The sequence below is a fragment of the Diadema setosum genome, chromosome 7 (genome assembly GCF_964275005.1).
Source record: "Diadema setosum chromosome 7, eeDiaSeto1, whole genome shotgun sequence".
NCBI lineage: Eukaryota > Metazoa > Echinodermata > Echinoidea > Diadematoida > Diadematidae > Diadema > Diadema setosum.
In genome coordinates, this window is record NC_092691.1 from 40446448 (window position 1) to 40467452 (window position 21005).

At 38.4% G+C, this 21005-nt stretch overlaps 1 protein-coding gene across 1 annotated transcript in view; it reads left to right on the forward strand.

Annotated features, from left to right (window-relative positions):
* Positions 1 to 21005, forward strand: part of LOC140230804 (death-associated protein kinase 1-like) — a 160829-nt gene that overhangs the window by 40829 nt on the left and 98995 nt on the right. The window contains exons 4-5 of the mRNA XM_072310944.1: positions 7387 to 7510; positions 9914 to 9962. Of these exons, the coding sequence (XP_072167045.1) occupies positions 7387 to 7510; positions 9914 to 9962 (173 nt within the window). The remainder of the gene's footprint in view (positions 1 to 7386; positions 7511 to 9913; positions 9963 to 21005) is intronic.

Sequence of the window (21005 nt, forward strand, 5' to 3'; positions counted from 1 at the left end):
AAATGAACCTTCAGAAAAACAAACTGTAACCAGAAATAAGAAATTTCTGACTCCAGAATTATTCAGCATTTACCAATCCCAGAGGGCAGCGGATATCATACAATTCTGATATTCACCTTGCATTATAATGATGGTGCCATGTAACAATCAGGAGGTAAACTATAATAATCGAGAAGGCGAGAGAGCCTCCTTGATATAACAGGCAAACTCCACAACACCATGCTGAAGGGCATATAAATCAGACACTTGCTTATGAATATATCGTAGTGCAAAATAAATTCATTAATTATTCATTTAAACTTTATGATACCACAGTCTCCGGGGTTCACTCCTCAGAACAATACATATTACATGATAACAACATGGTATGGACTCCTATAAAGTTTATCTAGCTGCCCTAGATTTTTAATCCTTCATTGTTGGACGATAATTAAAGATGTTCATTAACAGCATGATTAAAGGAGAAATATCTGGTATTTCCAATGAAACATAATAGTACGTTACAATATGTCGTGCCCCACACTGCGCATCGTCAATTTTATACAGATGTTCAATGCATATAAATGCAATTTTACTAATAGCTGGGTTCGAAAGTTATATCATCTGTGATGTGTAAATATTTGCTAAACTATTTACTTCCGGGTATTGCTTTCCAATAGGTGATCTTTAACCATACAGACAAGAGAAAGTCCACTCCCATTAAAAAAGAGAAGTAAAATGCATGTCTTTTCAACAGTATGGTTTTGCGGGAGGCAATTTGCTAGTCGTATCTTATTCAATTTTGCCCCCCCCCTTTTTTTTTGTGTGTGTATCAATGAGAATGACCTGTATTCCGTCCTGCATTCACATTGGTGAGCACCCATTAAAAAAGAAGTGTTCGTTTTCAAAGTCATAAGACAATTTGAGTCACTGTGTACCTGCGTCTGTGAAGCATTCTCCTTCTCATCATTACAGTGTCATGTTGTATTATCATCCTTCGATCAACACGGCTTAATGTATACCATTACAAGTTTGTTTCCTTTTGCTTTGTTTTGCTTTACTGCTATAGGTTAGCACTAACACCTTTTCAGGGAAAATAGATGTGTGTAACCCTCCTGTTACTTCAAAATCCATTCAGTTAATACAATTAAAAGAATTGATATATATTAGGTTATCGCCACGTATCAGCACATGCCGTGTGAACATAACAGCGGGTATTGTTGTGCTATTTACAAGTACATAACTACAAACCCTTCTTTTAAGTTTCGGCTAATGAACATTATTTCATTATCAGAAGAAAAAAAATAGTAAGCAATAGTTTATTTTCGAATAAACGAACCTTCGGAATAACAGACATAGCTTTTAACCAGCACCATATTCCTCACGAATATAGCACTATCAGCATAATCTGTTTTAAAGGCAAGCCACAATTAGTGTTTTGGTAAAAGGACGCAAGGAATAATGTTGCTTTTACGTTTAGATGAAGTAGTTTGACTATGAAAGTTGTTACTATGAATAAATTCCCTCAGAGCGTTTGTATAAGTATATAATTGGATGAATCCTGCGAGTTATGTTGGTCAGGGAGTGAGTTTTCGTAACGTATACGTTTCCCACCTGCGCTTTTCCATGGAAATGAGATAATAAAGTTACTTTAATGTGTTCTATAGTGAGATATGGGAGTAGTTCCTTGCAGGTGAGCTATATAAGGCTGTCATAATCCTTGAGGAGAAATCTCATAGCAGGGTATCACGTATGTTTCGTTGAATCTTAAAATACCTTATGGAATTTGTCAGTGAAATCCGTCTGAATTTGACTCGATCTATATAAAAAAAAATAACAAAAACACGAACCTCTTCGTTATCCTACCCGCAGGCGCAATCCAATGAATTTCACTTGCCTTTGTTGACCATGACAATTTTTTTATTCCTGTACAATCAGGCTTTCAAAGACAGAAATCTATTTTGGCACAATCGACTATTTGAATCTGGTTCCTACATTCGATATTTTGTAATGATAATAATAGTATTATTATTATTATTTATTTTTTTTTTTGGGGGGGGGGTCTGGTTTTTAATATCTTTGCTAGAGTTGCTTTACCAAAAATATGACTTCTGTGACACGGGATCCCTTAAATCTATTGGGATATTATCAAAAGTCATGTATAATATGAAGATCACATATTTTAGCGGATATAGTGGGATTGACCCTTTTACGGATGTCATTCTGTTATTCTCGGAGGAATCAATCTAAAATAAAGTCTGTAATCTGCAATAAGCCTATAATGTCCAATGAAACATTTTTTCATCGTACTATGAAATCGTGGTATACAGCTCCCCTATTTGGATGGAGGCTACGTTTCATGAAAAGACTTCTCTCTCATAAGACACACAGACTTTACTTCTCTTATAATATAGCTACATAATTATGAGAATCTTTGGAATTTCCTTGATTTTATGTAAAGACTTTTATATGATGACTTCATGAAATCATGGAATGGGCAGCTTGTCTCTCATCATGCATAAAGAAAGCACGTAGGCCTACATTAATGCAGTATGATGAGCTGGCGGTCGAAGTACAAGTTAGTGGGCTCAACTTCAGAACAAAACCCCCTATTTTGGTGGACAATGCTGTATGGAGGTGGGCAGCACTCACTACCAGCGGGAGTGCGATCAGCTGGTATTCGCATTAACTAGTAAAACTGTCTGATTGACTGCGAGTCATGAATATTCATGACCACTCTAGCGTGAACTCTTGACCCTGCTCGATCCGGCGAAAGTATTTTACTGGACTCTTTTTTCTCGGGTATCGCAGTTCTCGGCGTATCGCAATCCTCGGGTGTCACGCCCTCATACGGCTTGTCGCGTACACTGAATCACCCCTACGAGTAAAAAGAGTCCAGAAGCTAGACTAGATAAACAGCAGCAGCGGCTTCAGGGACAGCGCGTCTCAGGTGATGTGTGTCTTTTGCCTGAGACGCGCTGTCTTTGAAGATGTTGTTGTTGCGTTTTGATTGTGAGATCATGTTGTTGCCAAATTTTTACCTCCCTTTTACTCTAAAATCTCATTCTTCAAAATAATCCCCTTAATCGAAAAAAAGCTACGACTATAATTTTTAAATCTTTTTAAGATAATAAAGATACCACTACCTTTGGAAATGAATGATGTTCCTAGGTGTACTGAGTTTGTACTTAGCTCTCTTTTGTATCGTCATGTAGGGTAGCCATAATGTGTCCATTTTTATCGCGCGCCTTCGTATCTTGTTATCTACTATCTTTGGTAGAAGTATAGATTTGCGGGCGCGCGCGCTCTGCAGTACTCGCGCGCTATCGGTAAAGGTACGGTAACAACGGTACGGTACGGTAAAAGTTGTGCCAACGGTAAGCCCTTTCTTTACGTGAGTATTTTCCCGGTAGTCATGTCAGCTTTGCAACGGTTTTCAAATGGTAATGCTTGAATGAAAGCAGATCGGTAAGACAATATTTTACCAGTAAGGAACGGTTTTCCCGGTAGAGCATTATGACACATGAATGTATGCCATTTATACATGCATAAAATTTGCTATATATGAATGACTGCAGATCTGACACCGTAACAGAACGCCTGATCACATTGATATGATCATATATAATATAAACATATATATTCACATATATATTCATATAATCATATATTCATATATTTATATATTCATATATTCATAGTATGGACCTGTTGATCATTTGTGATTATTTGTAATTATTTGTAATTATACAGTTACAGACAAGCTTGATTTCACATAGACCATGTACAAAGTACAGCCGGGCCAAAGGCGGGGCCTAAGGCCGGACCCAAGGCCACGGGCCTTAGCCCAGAACCAGGGGCCCAGAGCCCAAGTGGGCACAGGCCCGGGGGCCCGGTGGCCCGGGGGCCCGGTGGCCCGGGGGCCCGGTGGCCCAGGGTCCCAGGGGCTCATGGGGCCCAGGGTCCCAGGGGCTCATGGGGCCCAAGGCCGGGCCGAGGCCAGGAGCCTAAGTGCTGGCCCAAGGCAGGGAGCCCAGCCAGGGGCCACCAGACTGAGACCACTAAGAGTACCAGTCATGACTTGCTGTGATAATGATGTGACAGGCCTGTGCATACACATATTATGTAAATACACTGTACAGGGCTGTGCATATTATGTAAATACACTGTACACTAACTATACACAGCCCAGTGGCTGTATAAATCGGGACAGGGCTGTACCTGAGCAGCCCACAACACAGAGCAAACACAAAGCAAATTTTACGATTGCATTTAGTTTTGATACTTGACATCATTTTTTGTCACCTCAAACGTATCAAAGACAATCTTTATTAATGAGACTTCATACCGTACCTGTTTTCCTGGGGTTATTTGTGGGAATTCTGCGATCTGGGTACTATTCGCAAATCTAACAACATGTGAAAATATCAACTCCTGATCATGTAACATGCATGTGTACATTTCTGTGTTCACTGCTGTATTCCATGAACACGAATTCAACAACTACTGTTATATCCTGTAATATGAGCTGCCACTACAAAACTCACATACGCTCTGATTCTGTATAGCAATCACTTTCAAGCAATGTATTGATACATTGCTTTGAAAGTGATTATTTCATTTTTTATATACATTTTGTCTCTAAATAATTGTATTTTTTAAGGAAAAAAGCTTAAAAAATGGAATTTATGTAAATTTATGCAAATTAAGCGAAAGGCATTAATTGTTTTTATTTCTAAATGTGTCCAATAATCTCATTACCCTTGAAAATATCAGGTTCAGCACTTAAATCACTTCAAACGGAGAGTTTTATCCAATTTTTTGACAAAAGTCTAGAAGTTGGCGGCCATCTTGGATTTTGGCGGCCATTTTGAGTATTTCTTACTTGTGTGCTTGACACTCGAACCAAAATTGATCTATAGACAATTACCTTTACAATGGTACCAAAAATTAAACTTTTACATCAACTTGAACTGAAAATCAAAAATAACACATGCAAGGCCCCCCACTACCAGTAGGAAGTGCTAATACCATGAAAGACTTGCATGAGTTGTATTATAGGAACATAAGAAAACCTCAAACTGCTCTCTCTCTCCACACTCTTATTTCTGCGGCGTCAAAAATAACTCGGAAAGTGTGAAATGTGACCCGGAAATGGCGCCTGCTGGGAGTCAACTCCTTCCGAGTGAAAGCTACTCGGACTTCCGAGTCAAATGATTTCACTCGGATTCCGAGTCACTTTCCGAGTCATTTCTGTGGCATCATATTAACTCGGAAAGTGTCAAATTTGACTCGGAAAGTGTCAAATTTGACTCAGAAATGGGGTCAATTAGGTGCAATCTATTCCAGCAAAATGACATGGATTTCCGAGTCAAAAGATCACAATTTCACTCTGATACGGTGTCGTTTCCCGCATTGTAAGTAACCCATTTTGGTGTAGTAATGACTCGGATTTGGTGTGCACTTTTCTAGAGGAATGCAGAATGGAGGAATACATAGGAGTTTTCATCGGTGAGTACTTACCTCATTCACAACACTCATATAAATAATTGCCTGAAACATGGTCTCAACAGTCAGTTTTATTTGGGACAAAATGAACTTTCAACACGGACACATTGACTGGTAATGGCGTAGCCGTAGGCGGCCGTACGGTAGCTCGAATTAGCAATCAAGATCGTATGTGTATTTTATGCATGTACAGTGGAGGTGTAGCTAGGTAGGTTCACGTGCATCTATTGTAGATTGGTTCTCACGTATAGCATATAGCCCAGGGCTACGTACAAAAGGTACGAGCTACCGTACGGCCGCCTACTACTAGTTTGCAGGCACAAACCCTTGTTGGTCGTAAAGGAGTCTGCGCCAAGACTACTACATGCACCACTTTGGCACTGTCCCATAGGCCCTGTGTTGAAGCTTCTCCCAACAAGGGAGAGGCTGCAGTGTAGTGGTGCGTGTATTAGTCTTGGCGCATGCAGACTCCTATACGACCATCAAGGGTTTGTGCCTGCAAACTAGCCTACTACGGCCACGCCATTACCAATGTGTCCGTGTCGAAAGTTCATTTTGCCCTAAATAAAACTGACTGTTTAGACCATGTTTCAGGCAATTATTTATATGAGTGTTGTGAATGAGGTGGGTACTCACCGATGAAAACTCCTATGTATTCCTCCATTCCGCATTCCTCTAGAAAAGTGCAGACAAAATTGTCCATCTTGAAGACAAAGAGTTACAAGACATCTCGCGGCTGTGGCGGATCGTCGAGAAATGACGCTTTTTTTTCGCGGGGGTACTACATAATGTACGTCACATAGGACACATGACATGTTTTGTCCAATTGTAGTGCGCGTATGGCATGTACACCACACTGGGTATTTCTGATGTGACTCTGCGCAGGTGTAAAAAGTCCGATAACCAAAATGATAACTCGGATTTGAGTCAGAAGTACACGGATCGGAGTGAAAAATTTTTGACTCGGATTCAGAGTTGAAATTTTGACTCGGCAGAAATAAGAGTGCACATGAAGTGATTTGCACTATAAGCCAATTTGTGGATTGCTCCAGTATGACCTAAGCAGAATAACTAGGGCAATGCTAGTCTGGCATTAGCGAAGCTTGTCTCTACATGCTAGCAGACTAGAGGATTTGAAACTCGATGATGCTGAGATTCTGGATTATTCATGTGGAGAGCCAATTATCCTTACTTTAATTCTCCTACGCAGGAGAAATTCCATTGACCGATGCCACGAAATACATCCGTGTCCTCTTTTGGCTCCATCCGCATTCTAAATGGTGCACTTTGCTGAAGGAGATGGTACTTGTGATGATTATTGGTCTTTTTTTCCCTTGTGCAAGACAGGTGATGGATAAAGTGCTTATATCAGATCCGTCTTTTTCTAGCTAGAAATAAGATCGATTCAATAAAGTATTGACCTACAAGGATGCAGTCTGATAATTTCAGTGTGGAAAATCAAAGTGTACAACAAACTTTTTTGTTGTTGAAAGAATGCATATTTGTGGACACCGTTTAAAACTGGCATACCTTTGCTCAAATTCACACTTGCTTTTTGACCAATTCTACAAATTTTATGTACTTTTGTCTTTGAAGATGTTCCATATTGCATTACTTCTTCCCTGTTTGTGTGTGTTGAAAGGACATACGGAGTGTATTTTTGTAGACATTTCAACAGTTTGTTCTCGCAGTCATATGGTAACAATTATGCTAAGTTTCAGTTAACCCGTTTCCTTTCTCATAGACACCTGCCTGAGTATACTCGGGACTCGTCCTCAACGGGTCAAGGAGTTGACTTCAGCCTTCATTGACTACGATATCAGTTGAATGTATTCTTGATGCTATTTAGGGATATTGATGTAACTTTTCCCATATCTCTGTCATTATTTCCTGCTGCAGCCGGAGAACATCATGCTCCTGAATCGTAACAGCCAGAACATCAAACTGATCGACTTTGGCCTCTCCCGGAAAATCCTTCCGGGGGAGGAGGTCAGGGACATGATGGGAACAGCAGAGTTTGTGGGTAAGGAAACCAATTGGATCCTTCCTCTCGAATCATAAGTCTGCAGATTTGCTGGATTACTTAAAGGATAAGTCCACCTTAGTATACATGTGGACTGAATGAAGGCAACAATATTAGTAGAACACATCAGTGAAAGTTTGGGGAAAATTGGACAAATCGTTCAATAGTGATGAATTTTTTAAGTGTCTGGGCAGTCAGTGCTGGATGAGAAGACTGCTACAGTGTGTGATGTCACATGCGTACAACAATATAAGGAAAATAAAAAGAGAATTTCACAAAACTTTACTTTTTGAATAAAGAGCACATTTCTTCGACTTGTTACTGACATATGTTAAGGGTAACATTATTCCCCCTGCCTGCTGAAAGAGAGAAGTTGAGTGTTCTTTTGTTATGCCAGAAAAATGGAAATATGTTGAATTTTCTATATTCTTTCTTTATATCGTTGTACACATGTGACATCACATGCTATAGTAGTCTTCTTATCCAGCCGTGACTGAGCAGAAACTTCAAAAATTCATAACTTTTGAACAGATTGTCCGATCTTCCTCAAACTCTCACTGAAGTGGTCTACTTACACGTATATCGCTGCATTCACTCCAACCACATGTCTATGAAGGTGAACTTGTCCTTTAACCCCTTGTGTGCTTTAAAGGTCCAGTTTACCTTTGGGAGCAGTGATTTCAAAAATTTTCAAGATATCATATTTGATGCATATGTGTAGGTCTGTTGTATCATAAAACATCCTACCATATGAAATATTTGCAATAAAACCTAAAATATAAGGAGATATCAGGGTTTTTCTCAACAAACCGTAACTGTATACGGTTTAGTCTGGAAATTTTTTTATTATAACTATTGTTCACATTTTGTGTATTTAACAACACTTAACATCGATTATACAGATTCAAACTTTGACAGTGGTTGTTTCTATCCCTAACTCACATTTTAGAACTATTTTATAGCACTAATGCTTTCATCTGCAAATGGTAAATTATGCCTTTAAGTGCCATTTGGCCGGGGGGGGGGGGGGGGGGGGATCCCACAGAGTTGTGCATACTCTCCAAAGTCCTTGGCAAAGAAGGGTTAAACATTTATGAATGGATTAAATCCAGCTACAATGGCATGCAACCATGTACAATGGACAACAGAGTTGTTGGTTTATCATATTGGGGAAATTTCGTTGCAGTTTTTTAGTGTGGTCTGTCCTCAATTTTGAATGGTAATTTGCAGACTATTTTTTTATATAGCTGTATTTACAGCTGAATTGAACTGCAAAAGGCATTGAAACAGAGATTTGCACAAGTCATCAGATAATCCAAGAAAGGATTAAATGTTGATGATTGGATTAAATCCAGCTACAGTGGCATGCAACCACATACAATGGACAACAGAGTTGTTGGTTTATGCATATACAAGTAGGATGAATTTCGTTGCAGTTTTATAGTGTGGTCTGATCACAATTTCAATTATGTTAATTCACACACTGATTTTATATAGCTGTATTTACAACTGAATTGAACCACAACAAATTGTAATTCATAGACTGATTTTATATAACTGTACAACTGAATTGAACCACAAAAGGCATTGATCAGGGATTTGTACAAGTCATCAGATAATCCAAGATGTTTGAATTATTTTGAATAAGTGTTGAGCTTTGGGGAGCTGGCAAATTCTTCTGAAAAAGGCTTGCTCCCATTATTCATCTTAGATTTGCTGCATCGAATTGTAAAGATTTAGGAATGAGTACAGTGCCTATGGGTTTCAATGGGTATTTGTGCCACGGCCAAACTTACCTCAGCACTGGAATAAAGTTAAGCTAGATATTGCAATCAGAATTTGAAACAATACAGGGGTCAGATGACCATAAAAGCTATAAATCTTTAGAGTAAAATCACTTTAAGGTAAGTGCATAGTTATATAGAGAAATTTGCAGTTGTACCTGTGAAAGTAACGGACACTGGAAAGATCAAGCATCTTCAAAATGGATGATAGTCATGATTCATGTCAGAGTTGTTGAATTTATAGGCTGTAATAGAGAGACTAGACTCACCCGTACAAAGAATGAAATATATGTATGGCTCCTGTTAATCATTCTTTATGATCAGTGATAACAAACTGCCAACTCTATATTCACCAGCAGTAACCTGTTTACATAGAGTGCCAATGGCATTGTAACATGGTTGCCCTGAGAGGGTTAATATTTCTATGCACTTGATGTGAAATACGTTTAGTTTCAGTTTCTGGTTTAAGTTTGTCAATCTGTCCCACTTTCAACAAATGCTAGATGCAGATCTATGCTTTTTGAAACCAAGACAACGTCCAATATTGAAATAGGAAATTGACCGAGCAATAGATTGAATCGTTTCCAAGCAGGCAGTGCTCTTTCTTTCCTCCCCACAGCTCCCGAGGTGATCAACTTTGAGCCCCTGAGTCTCTCGTCTGATATGTGGTAAGGACAACCTCGATTCCTATCTTCTGCTCCATCCCTAGCCCTGCCCTGTTTCCTCTTGTCCTACAACATTTTTTTTTTTTTTTGCCAACTGTGAAAGTTGGGAGCCTGTGCACAGTCAATTCTTACGCTTTGATCCAATTTCAGTGAACTTTGCTTATTTAAATTTGCAGATGAGATCATTCCTGTACATGTCTTGTTTCCTCCCAAGAACACTTAAGGCAATTAAGTTTTCAGCTAGATCAGTAGAGCATGATATATGGGAATTTTCATAATGCCAAATATTATGTGATTGCAGCATGGAAGCTTTTGTTTCCTTTTTGGGAATACTTTTAGGGAAATACCCTAGTCTAGATTCTGTATTATTCTACGTTCACCAGAATGTTGGCTGTCTTTTTCCATTGATGCCACATATTTGTATGTAAAAATACTATTAGTGGTAAGGTTAGAGTAAAGACTAGGGTTAGGAGTTTGGATTAGGGTTAGGATTATGTTCAGGATTAGGATTAAGATTAGGGCCAGGGGAAGGGTCCAGGGTAATTGCCCAGGGGGTAATTGCCCTAGACCCTTGTCCGAATATAGGCTGCATGCGTGTAAAGATTGCACCTCAGTACATGAGTTTACGAGAGGAAATGGTGAGAAACAAAAGATTGAAAAATTCAGGCAGAATGATCATTCTCTTTTTGTTTACGTATGCAAGTATGCCACATAAATGAATTTTTGTCTGCTTGTGAGATAATCATATCAGAAAGAAAATATCCTGATTTGCCATCTCAAGTGTGAAAATATGCACTGTGGATTAAAATACACATGTAGCATAAAGGGTTTCAGATTTTGCATGGTTTAAAAAAAAAAGTTATTTAATACTCAGATTTGAGCAGTAATAGGTGAGGCAAAATGGAAATAATGTATGTCACCATAGCATTAATAAAAGCATTATGCACAACTGAAAAAAAAAAAAAAGTTCTTTATTATCGAGTGAGTGACAATGAAATGCCATAGGGCATTATGGTATGGGAACGTCAGAATTGCCCAAGTTGACACATTTCTAGTGATCCTTTGATCAGTTCATCTTTCATTTCATCTATTTTTCTTTTCTGAGGTATGTTGGTTGGGATGGAGAGGTTTTAATACCTCCTGCTGACACCCCAACCCCCCCCCCAAAAAAAATAAATAAATAAATAAGAAGAAAATTGACATCAGAGAGTGACACAAGCTACACATATCTGTTTACTCAACAAAAAGGTGTTGTCCTGTGGAGGGAAGTAAGATTTGGTCAGTAGTACATCAGGCAAGAATATGACAGATTATGTGCCTTTCATGCACAAATGATGAGATGTTACGCTTGGCTGTCTGTAGTGTTTACAGTGTTGGTTCTATCTGGCAAATTGCTTTTTCAATATCGCTGATCAAACCGACTGTTTGTTATCTTCTTCTTTTTTTCCGCTGGAGATGGGCATGAGGAATCGCTGAAATCAGATGAGCGTTGAGATGACGCAAGAAGGGCCGCCGGAACAATTTGATCTCCGGCTCTGGGAATGAGATGTGTTTGAGTGTATCAGATTTGACAGGCTGGTGGTAAGGTGATTATTGGAGCACAAGATGCCACCAGCTGGTCTTGTCTTGATGGTGGTATTATGGCCTGCTGCATCATATTTTTTCGGCCATATCTGCTCTCACATCCTGAATCTCATTCGCCGAATAAACATGATCACAGAGAATGCTTCTGGTGCCCTTTTTTTGTTTTCTTTTTTTTCGACAGGTGGGATTTATAACTCATCTTGATTATTCAGACTGAGAAATTAGGGTAATTGAAAAACATGTTGTAACAGAGCTCTCAGAATAGGAAATACATGACAAGAAATATCTTAAAAATTCAGTAGCAGTGATCTTAATTTGGTCCAGGATATCCAGGGTATATCCAGGGTAGCTTCCCCAGAGTGAGCAGTGTTCTTCCAAAGAACCTCTATCAGTTCTCCCAATGTTGACAGCTGTCTGCAAATACATCTGGGTCGAGATAGGTACAGTAGATGAAGGACCACGTCAAAGGATGCACATGCAGAGAGGGTCTTGAACCCACAATCTCCAGCCTAAGCACCCAGAGTCTATATCCAGTATACTGCTATGTTCTCAGTTTCTCACTGTGGCATTGCGGTAACTTGTGTCATCAGACTTCAAGCATCTCTGAATATGATGATGAAATCAAATGTCACCTGTCAATCAAATGTCAAATGTGGAAGGGAACCTCAACCACAGATGTTACTTCCTCAGTTGGCACATCTTTGATAGGGTAATGGTGAGTTGGTGTTGTTTGTCTTTTCTGTAAATTTCAACTGTTCCTTCATAACACAGAAACTATAGTTACCATTCAACTTTAGTTGTCATAAAACATCTGGTCTGGAATGTCCTGAAGAAGCCAATTTAGCCACAGAGCAAATACAAGAAATATTTTTTTTTCCTTTCATCAGATTCAAGTAGAAAATTTCAGGGAAAAAAAGGTTGTGAGCAGTAAAATTGTTAACCCGTTGAGAACGGACTGATTTTGCTACAACACGCATTTCCCATAGACACCTGCCCGAGTATACTCGGGACTCGTCCTCAACGGGTTAAAAGCAATTTAAAAGCTTTTAAATGAAATTACGCTTCATCAGAGAATAGGATGGCATGCATTGAACTGCATCTATTGCAGGCTCTTCTGGAAAATGTGTTACAGGAGACAACCAACTTGTATCACATTTCAGCAACCAGCTGGAATGAAAAAAAAACACCCAGGTACAAATGCATTACAAGAAATCATGATAGATGATATTAGAACAAAGATTTCTCTATTTCAAACAAGAAAATGCACTCACAGCAAAATTTGATATCAAATGCTTATCATTACAACAACAAAAAAAGAGAAGAAAGTAGCATACCTGTAAATCCCACCTTCTCTTGTAAGAAATACATTTTACACATGTACTTCAATTTTTGTATGTGTGCTCATGTTGCAAAGCACTTTTGCCCTTTATGATAGTGCAGTTTTATATTTTTCCTTCATAATGGTTTTTGGCAGTGTAGTGGTATTATCAAATGATTCATTTGTATGAATTAATCATCAATAAATCATTTTTTTTCATTTTTTTTTTTTTTACAAAGGATGTTTAATGAGTCATTATGTGTCATATGGAGGAAGTAATCATATAAATAATATTCTCATATGGAAACCAGTAGGCAAGCTTCTGGATAGTTTCACAACGGAAATAGTTTTGCGAGGGTTAAGTAGATGTGGTTGATTACTGATCAGTGAAATGTGTGACCTCATTAACAATGTCATTTGCTTCGGGTGATCGACCATTTTATGTTTCGAGACACTTACGCTGTATCTTAACTTGTCAAGATTTTCCATTTATAGTATTTAACAATTCATCCAAACTTGACCTAGTTGTAGATTAGCAAGCCCTCTCAGGATTAGCAATGTGCTTCAGTTCAGTAGGAAGACCATAGTGACACAATAGGGATTAAGGGGATTAACTAATCTCTATTCAGTGACACTTAGCTTCAAGACATCTGAGCCAATCAGCAAAGAAAGCAGCCCTCCAGTGTGTGAAAAAGAAGCACTGTAAGGGTTAATTTTCTGATGTGTTTTTTTTGCATCTGAAGACGAAAGGGTCCTCTCAGGGTAAAGGCCAAGTTGTTCTCATAAAGCATTCGCATTAGCGGCTGAATATATTTCACTGAAAGTGACAGAGGTTGGGCCTAATGCACTCAATTGAGCGATGCGGAGAAGTAGGTGGAGAAATAGAAGAGGTCGCCTGACTTCTTATCCACAGGTAAGGGTCCTTCGGACACGTACCGCATTAATGAGCTTGTCGTAGACATGTGGACTTCTACACTGCACTTTTAACAAGCATGGTAGGAATTCTCTTTTGTGAATAAACCCTAGACCACCTATTATACATGTTGTACACCTGTTCATGTGCATTATCACCATTTTTTTTATATAGATCTGTTGAAAGCATAATGAAAATCTGTTCTTCTTTTTCTTGTATTGTACAGAATCTCAGGAAAGTATACTTGCACATTTATGTTTGGCTCTCACACATTACAGACATGAGACTCAAGGCATAAAAATGCACAAAAATATGTATACATGTTTCTAAAAAAGAGTTTGTACAAATTAAAATCATTCTGTTCTGCCCTGGCTGACTACTTGAAGGTGACATCGTTGATCTTTGTTTTAAAGATGTCAATTGATGTTGGAAATATGCAGACTATTGTTGTAAACCTGTTTGAATTTAGTGATTCAGTTTGTTGAATATTTAAGTTTTCATAGATCATACGCTTTCATTCCATTAGCAATTGGATGATTTCTTTTATGTTTTAGACAGCAATCCTTAATTGGATATTTGGCAATTTCCAATTCATTTTAATAGTTGAGCCAGAATGCAAGTTATGTCATGCCACTTTACAATGTCCATATTATTTCTCTTTGTAAGCACTTCTATCATTAAAATACTGTGCCATTTCTGTTAAATCTAATTTGCTGCATTAAAGTAGTCTGACAGTGCAGATTGCAATGCATTATCTGTGATGGCTGCTTACAATTCAAGGGTGTACTGCATCATCCAGTATTGCGTTCATCACGAGAAAATTCTCCATTCTGTGTGGCAGCCGCGGGCATATTAGCCTTGCCTTATCATGCGTTTTCTCCCTCAATGTGCATCCTAAATTGATAGCAATCTTGAGTTTGCTCTGGAAATGCCACGACGAAAAAAAAAATCCAAATTGAGGGGAATAAGGGGAGTGAGGTCGTCTGTCATTTCTTCATCTGAACTTGTTTGGGGTGCGTGATTGTCAACGGGGTCTCACTCGATTGTTTTTCATCCACATTTGTGTGATGTTTGCGTGCATCCTGCTTTTGTTCGGGGGAAATTTTCATCAGGGATTACTCATGCGTGCGTCTATGAAGCACTCCGCTGAAATAACCATGATTTTGCACTTTCGCCCCGGCGTCGCAGAATAATGAGAAGCGAAGCGTCGACTAATCAGGAGGATGATCGTGTCCCCACTCACTCACTTGTGAGCATAATGGTGTGAAATGCAAGCTGCCGAAGAATTTCAACATCACCTATGATCATAACTACCATGACCTTTTTTCAGTCTTAGTTGTAGAATACAAAGAGATATTCCTCTAAGTGAGCTCCTAAATACTGCATTAAACTACTCTTGAATGCTGTATTCATTTAGATATACATCTCTTGTGCTTCATTTGTGTTGATAAGGTCAATATCTCATAATTTTGAATTGTTGATGAGTATAGAAATTCCCTCTGCACTACTCTCCCTTTACTAGGACTTTGGAAAAGTAAAATCAGCAGTTGCTATGATGAATATTGTACATCTTGTGTACTAATTACAAGATGTATAGAATGGCTTCAGTCAAAGAGTTATCACAAACCTAACTATGGAGAGCTGCCCATTGTTCTTTTCACGGGTCATTGCATTCATAAATTAATCAGATTAACCAGTTGTACAATATCTTTTTACCTGAAATAAAAAAAAAATGTAGTTTCTGAATGCTTCTTGAAATCCTTTGCTTTCTACTTCAAAAACTGGTCAAAAATGAATAAATAACCAGACAATTTCCTTTTATAGTATTCTAAGACGTGATGATAACATGAAGACACAAAACTTTTCTGCATGGCTCTGGTAGTTACTGTAAAACACAATATATTGGCGGCATGAAAATTTCGCGAATTGGAGCCGACGACCTGTCTCGCAACATGAAATTTTCGCGAATTGCCACTAGGGTCCAGTGCATACTGTGCAGGCAAGAACTTTCGCGTGTATTTGAATTTTGCGAATGTTGGCACTTGCGAAATTCGCGAAATTAAAATGCATGCGAACATCCCTTGTTTTACAGTAGTGAAAACAGGCACAAGATCCAAGCAACATGTGCACAGTATGATAGAGGTGTTACCTTGAAGGAGGATAAAAATTCCCACCAAAGGGTGTTGCCGGCACTCAAAGCTCTAATGTCTTGCCGGCAGCTTCCCTCAGATAAAGTTTTATGTGGAAAAGTGTCATCCATATTTTACTAAGTGCTCATTGAAAGCCACTCAGGCATTGGTGTAATTCCATAAATATGAAAGGTACCTTTTACATGGTCCACTTGCATTCAAATTTAGCTATGAAAGTTAGGGGGATATTGATCATGTACTAGGTGATTGTTTTCCATGGCCAACTACAGTGCATTTTGAAGCCTTATCTACAATCATCTATACCCATTAACATTCACAATCTAAGATTTATGTCAAGGTACTCTGAAGCCTGTCTTGGCATTTGAGAGTTATATTGTATTTGTGCATTAAGCTTCTTGAAAAAAAAAAAGAACACAAGATTTAGTATTTATTCCATTCATCTTTGAGCCATGTGCATATACATATACTATATGATGATTTGAAGATTTCAAGACCCAAAAGAAGTCATAAAAGACAAAATTATTTCATTTTCATTGGTCATGAAATAATACTAACTACCAAAAACTATTATTCCTTTTTTTAGTGTATTTCAACAAAAATCGGGAGGTCTTTTGTCTTTCAAGCTTGGTGTGAAAGTGTTCTCCATTTCATTTTTTCATGGGGGGAAGGAGGGGGGGGGGTTGGGGGTGGGGGAGGGATGTGAGGAATAGGAGGGCATACAGGGAGGGGGGATATGGATTGGGAGTCAGTGACGTCTGAAGTCTTAAGGTAACTATCTTTAATACATTATCCTCTTCATTTCTGAAAAGATAGGTTGTGATTATGCCTGCCAGCCATTTTGTTATTTTCTTGGGTGTTTTTCTTGTTTTCATAAGTCAGTACTGCCCTGGAGGTGCACGCAAGCAGCAATATGACTTGTAAAGGTCAATTTAAGTTGATATTAGTTTGATGTTGCCTGTGCTGCATCATCCAGTATATACTAGTACTCATTTTTAGTCAAACCCTCAAATATTCATCAGACTGGTATATGGTAGAAACAAGCATCTAAATGTGAAGGAATAGATGAAGTCAGACATGGCAGTAATTGGGAGCAGTGAATCGTGGACAGTAATTTTGCTTTTTATTAGTTTCTGCTCCAGTCAGCACACTGAGGGTTAGAGAGTTCATAGGATATCTGTCGTTCAAAGTGCACATCCTTAAAGTGGCTTAGTTTTGCAATGATATAGATCATTTGGTATCATTACTCATATCTTCAAAACGTCCTAAAATACAAGACACATTTCTTGTCATTAACTTTTTTGTGTGTGTGTTTGTGTATGTGTGCCTGTGTTTACTACTTTGCTTCTGTCTGTGAACCTCTTCTTGTTTTGGTGTGTGTATTTATTTTTGTTTTTGTTTTGGCATGTTTCCATTGTTCGGATTTCCGTTGTACAGCTGTAGTCTTATTGTGTGAAACCAAAAATGTTCATGTGCATTTTAATTTCATGAATTTTGCAAGAGCCACGAAGATTAACAAAATTAAAATGCATGTGAAAGTTCTTTTCTGCACTGTATGCAATGAATGCCAGTGGTAGCAATTAGCGAAAATTTCATGTCACAAAAAGGGCTGTCAGCTCAAATTTGTGGAATTTTCAAGCTGCTATTTCTGGTTGTGCAGTATTCACGTTTTAATCCCTCTTTCTCTTGCTCATCCTATTTGGAATGAGAAGTCAACGAAACTATAGCATATCTTTGGCTCAGCACCAGAAAGGTGTTGTTAAGTGGTAATTAAGGGGTAATTAAGGGTTAATTAGGTTTTTAGTATCACATTGTGAGTTCCTCTACATTATCTCGTCAACGTTATGGTGTCAATTTTAAATCATTCTTATTTTCAGTAAAATGTTCAAAATCAAAACCTCAAGGGCTATCTTACTTGATATTTAGAACAATGCTTATAAATCTGCCTACTTTTGATTAGATAAACTTTTTATTTCTTGAGAATTGATTGTTTAATTTTCATTCTCACTCAAATCTTAGAATGCAATAGTGTCCTTCTGGTTCTTAGCCGGCAGTATAAACATTCTCCTTCACACAAGCTCATGTTTCTCTCCTGTGTTCTCTGTAGTGCTCCTTCAGAAATGTGACCCGATTTTTAGACCTTGCAAAAGTGTAGTGTTTCAGGAAGCTGAGCCAATATGTGCCAAAATTATCTCCTCTATGTCTGTCCTGTAAAGATGTTAACTTCCTGTGCTCTTCCCTTCTCATCTCTATTCCCCCCCCCCCTCTTTATCTGTCTATTTGTTTATCTGTCTCATGTGTGTTTTAATTCCTATATCTGTTCAATGAAAAACAATTTTACATTTGTCAATCAGTTGCGATGAAAGCATCTCAACGGAAGAATTTCATGAATTTGAATATGTCATTTTTGTAATAGTAGGTACTGGTAAATATTATTGAAATACAAGTAAGACCAAGATTTGAACAAAAAAAAATGTGTTATGACTTAGACTTTCAATATCAAATATGTACCCTAATTGATTGAAAATAAGTGTGATTATACTAATCAGGCATATCCAAATTTTAAGATGGATTTCTTACTGCATGATATGACTCAGTTTGTCATTAATGAGACAATCTTCAAAACACACTGTCATGTTCGTTTTTTATCTCATTGCTTCAAGTATGACTACAGGTTCAAGCAATTAGATTTCATTCAGACATTCAGCAGAAATTCAGCGTTTGTTTTAATGTCACATTTTTTTTTTTCACGTTTTTTAATGTGAAAGTCAGTGTTTGATTTCCAGCTATCATGGTACTGGGGCTTTAAGTCACTAGGATAACAGTTCTTTCATCACACAGTCGACAACCACGGGATCCGGTTGTTGGTGTTGATAACGATGGAGTGTCATAATCACAGCTATGCCATACCTTCCCGAGCAGGAAATGTTACAGGCATCATAGCAGGACCTTGTAATGATCTCCTCTTTTCTGTAACTATAGAGGGTTTTGTTTTGTTGTGTATTTCAGCTGACCTGGAAATGGCTAGGTTTTTTTTTCAGTGTTCTGATTTATTTTATTACGTAGACATATTTTTGCTATCCACGCTTTGTAGATGTAGACCATGGAAATATTGATAATTGACAGTGTATCTTATGCCTTTTCTCCCAACCTGTAGTTTTGTGCACATTTATGTGTTTTTTCATAACATTCTAAAGAAGAGGTAAAAATATTTTGTGCACCATGTCAGTTTCAATATTCTCTTATTTGTAGATGGCTCATGGACAGAATGATCAGCTGAAATATTAGGAATCTTTAAATAATCAGTATAAGTCCAACCTTCTTTTTGGGTAGCTTTTTGAGTAGCTCTACCTTGGGCTTGTAATGAGACTCAAATTCTTGTTTAACACTTTATAGAGGACTATGACTAACTTCATTTCAGACTGAAACATAAGCATAAAGGCAACAGCTTCTTGCCAGTCAATATCACTGTCACTTTTTTAGAAGGCTACTTTCTACTTTCTTAAATACCACTACTAGAAAAACTGATAAGAATTAATGCCTTCTGCCTTAAAGTACCAAGTGGTTTGTGATATCAAATCATCTGAAGTCATCTTCGAAAACTATGTCCACAACTATCATTATGTTGGACAACTCTCCTGAAAATTTTGACCATAAAATCTGCTTCTTACTAATTCTGGAGACGAAAAGCATGAGGCCTTCGGATCGACTGATGCCTGAGGTGTGCCACCTGTTCCTTGTTTTGGGGTTTTCCCCAAGTTGTATATAACTCAAGTGTTGCTATTGCTTTTTAAAAATATTCCTGGTCGGTGTGTCGATATGTGAGAGCTACGTGAAAAGACGTGGGGAGGAAACCTGCTGGCGGGAGTGATTTTGTCCCTCGTGTGCTCCCACGATAGCTTCGTGTAGAAGCCACGGCTGACAGCGAGCCTGACGGGCCGATAATTCCAACATCCTTCAAATTAATTCCTGCGTTAGCATTCATAATTCATGTCTACTGATTGAGTCCTTGGTTGTGTTCACACTGCCTTGCAGTCAGCACTAACTAGCTCCACATTTAATTCTTTGAACAAAATATCCTTATGAGGTGTAGGTCTTTCTTTGGAACTTATTTATTTGTGAAGAACCAATTTTGTCAATACACTCAGGCACAAGTTTGATGCATGTGTGAAAGACGAATAAGCTTTGTAATCTCAGTAATCATAGAGTTGGTATGGAATATAACACTTAAATCTTATTCAAGCTTTATTCTGAGACTTTTTCCGTTTTGACTGGCATGTATCAAATGACGAAGGTAATTTAATCTTACAGGATGGTCACTTCAGTTTTTAGTTGATGCTGGTCAGGGATATCAAGGGCTGACTGTTATGAGAGGTAATATAGTAGGGTATGGTTTTTAAACAATCTCTACCACCCATGCATTAAGCAGACATAATTTTTCTATTATCAATGATGGTTGATCATGTATCATGTTGCATTATGCCATGATCTGAGATGTGATGTTAATCCAGTATGAACACACTGCCAAAGCTGAAACGGCTAGACTCTTCCCTCAGAATCTTTCAGCTGTCCTTGCTTCTGAGCTGTCAGATTCTCAGTCCTCTATCCCCCATTCGCGCTTCTCGCGCTTTCCGCTGATCCCAAAATTAGGAAAGAGAGCTCAACTGTTCGGGCCAGTGCTCCGCAGGAAGGGATGATAGGAGAATAAAAGAGGGAATAGTTTGGCGTAATGTGGGATGCCGTGAGTAATGAAATATTTCCCCGATTTTTTGTCTGTGTTCGGAGTAAACTCAGGGACCTGAACAAGCTCTGTGGGTACGGGGTAGAGCGAAGGATTACGGTAATTGAGTGAGAGGAAGTATTCACCGAAAGCCGTCTAATCCAGAAATTGAGCAGTTTTGGCAATTCGCCTGTGACACATTTTGGTGCTGTGGCTGACTCGGTGTCCTGAGGTTGTGGATGATGCACTTGGGGGACTAATGTACTTCATGTATGTGCTTTATGTCTGCTCTTTCCCATTGTAGTCACTGCATAGACAATTTTCCATTGGGCTCTAAAACAACTGCAGAACATATGTAATGCTT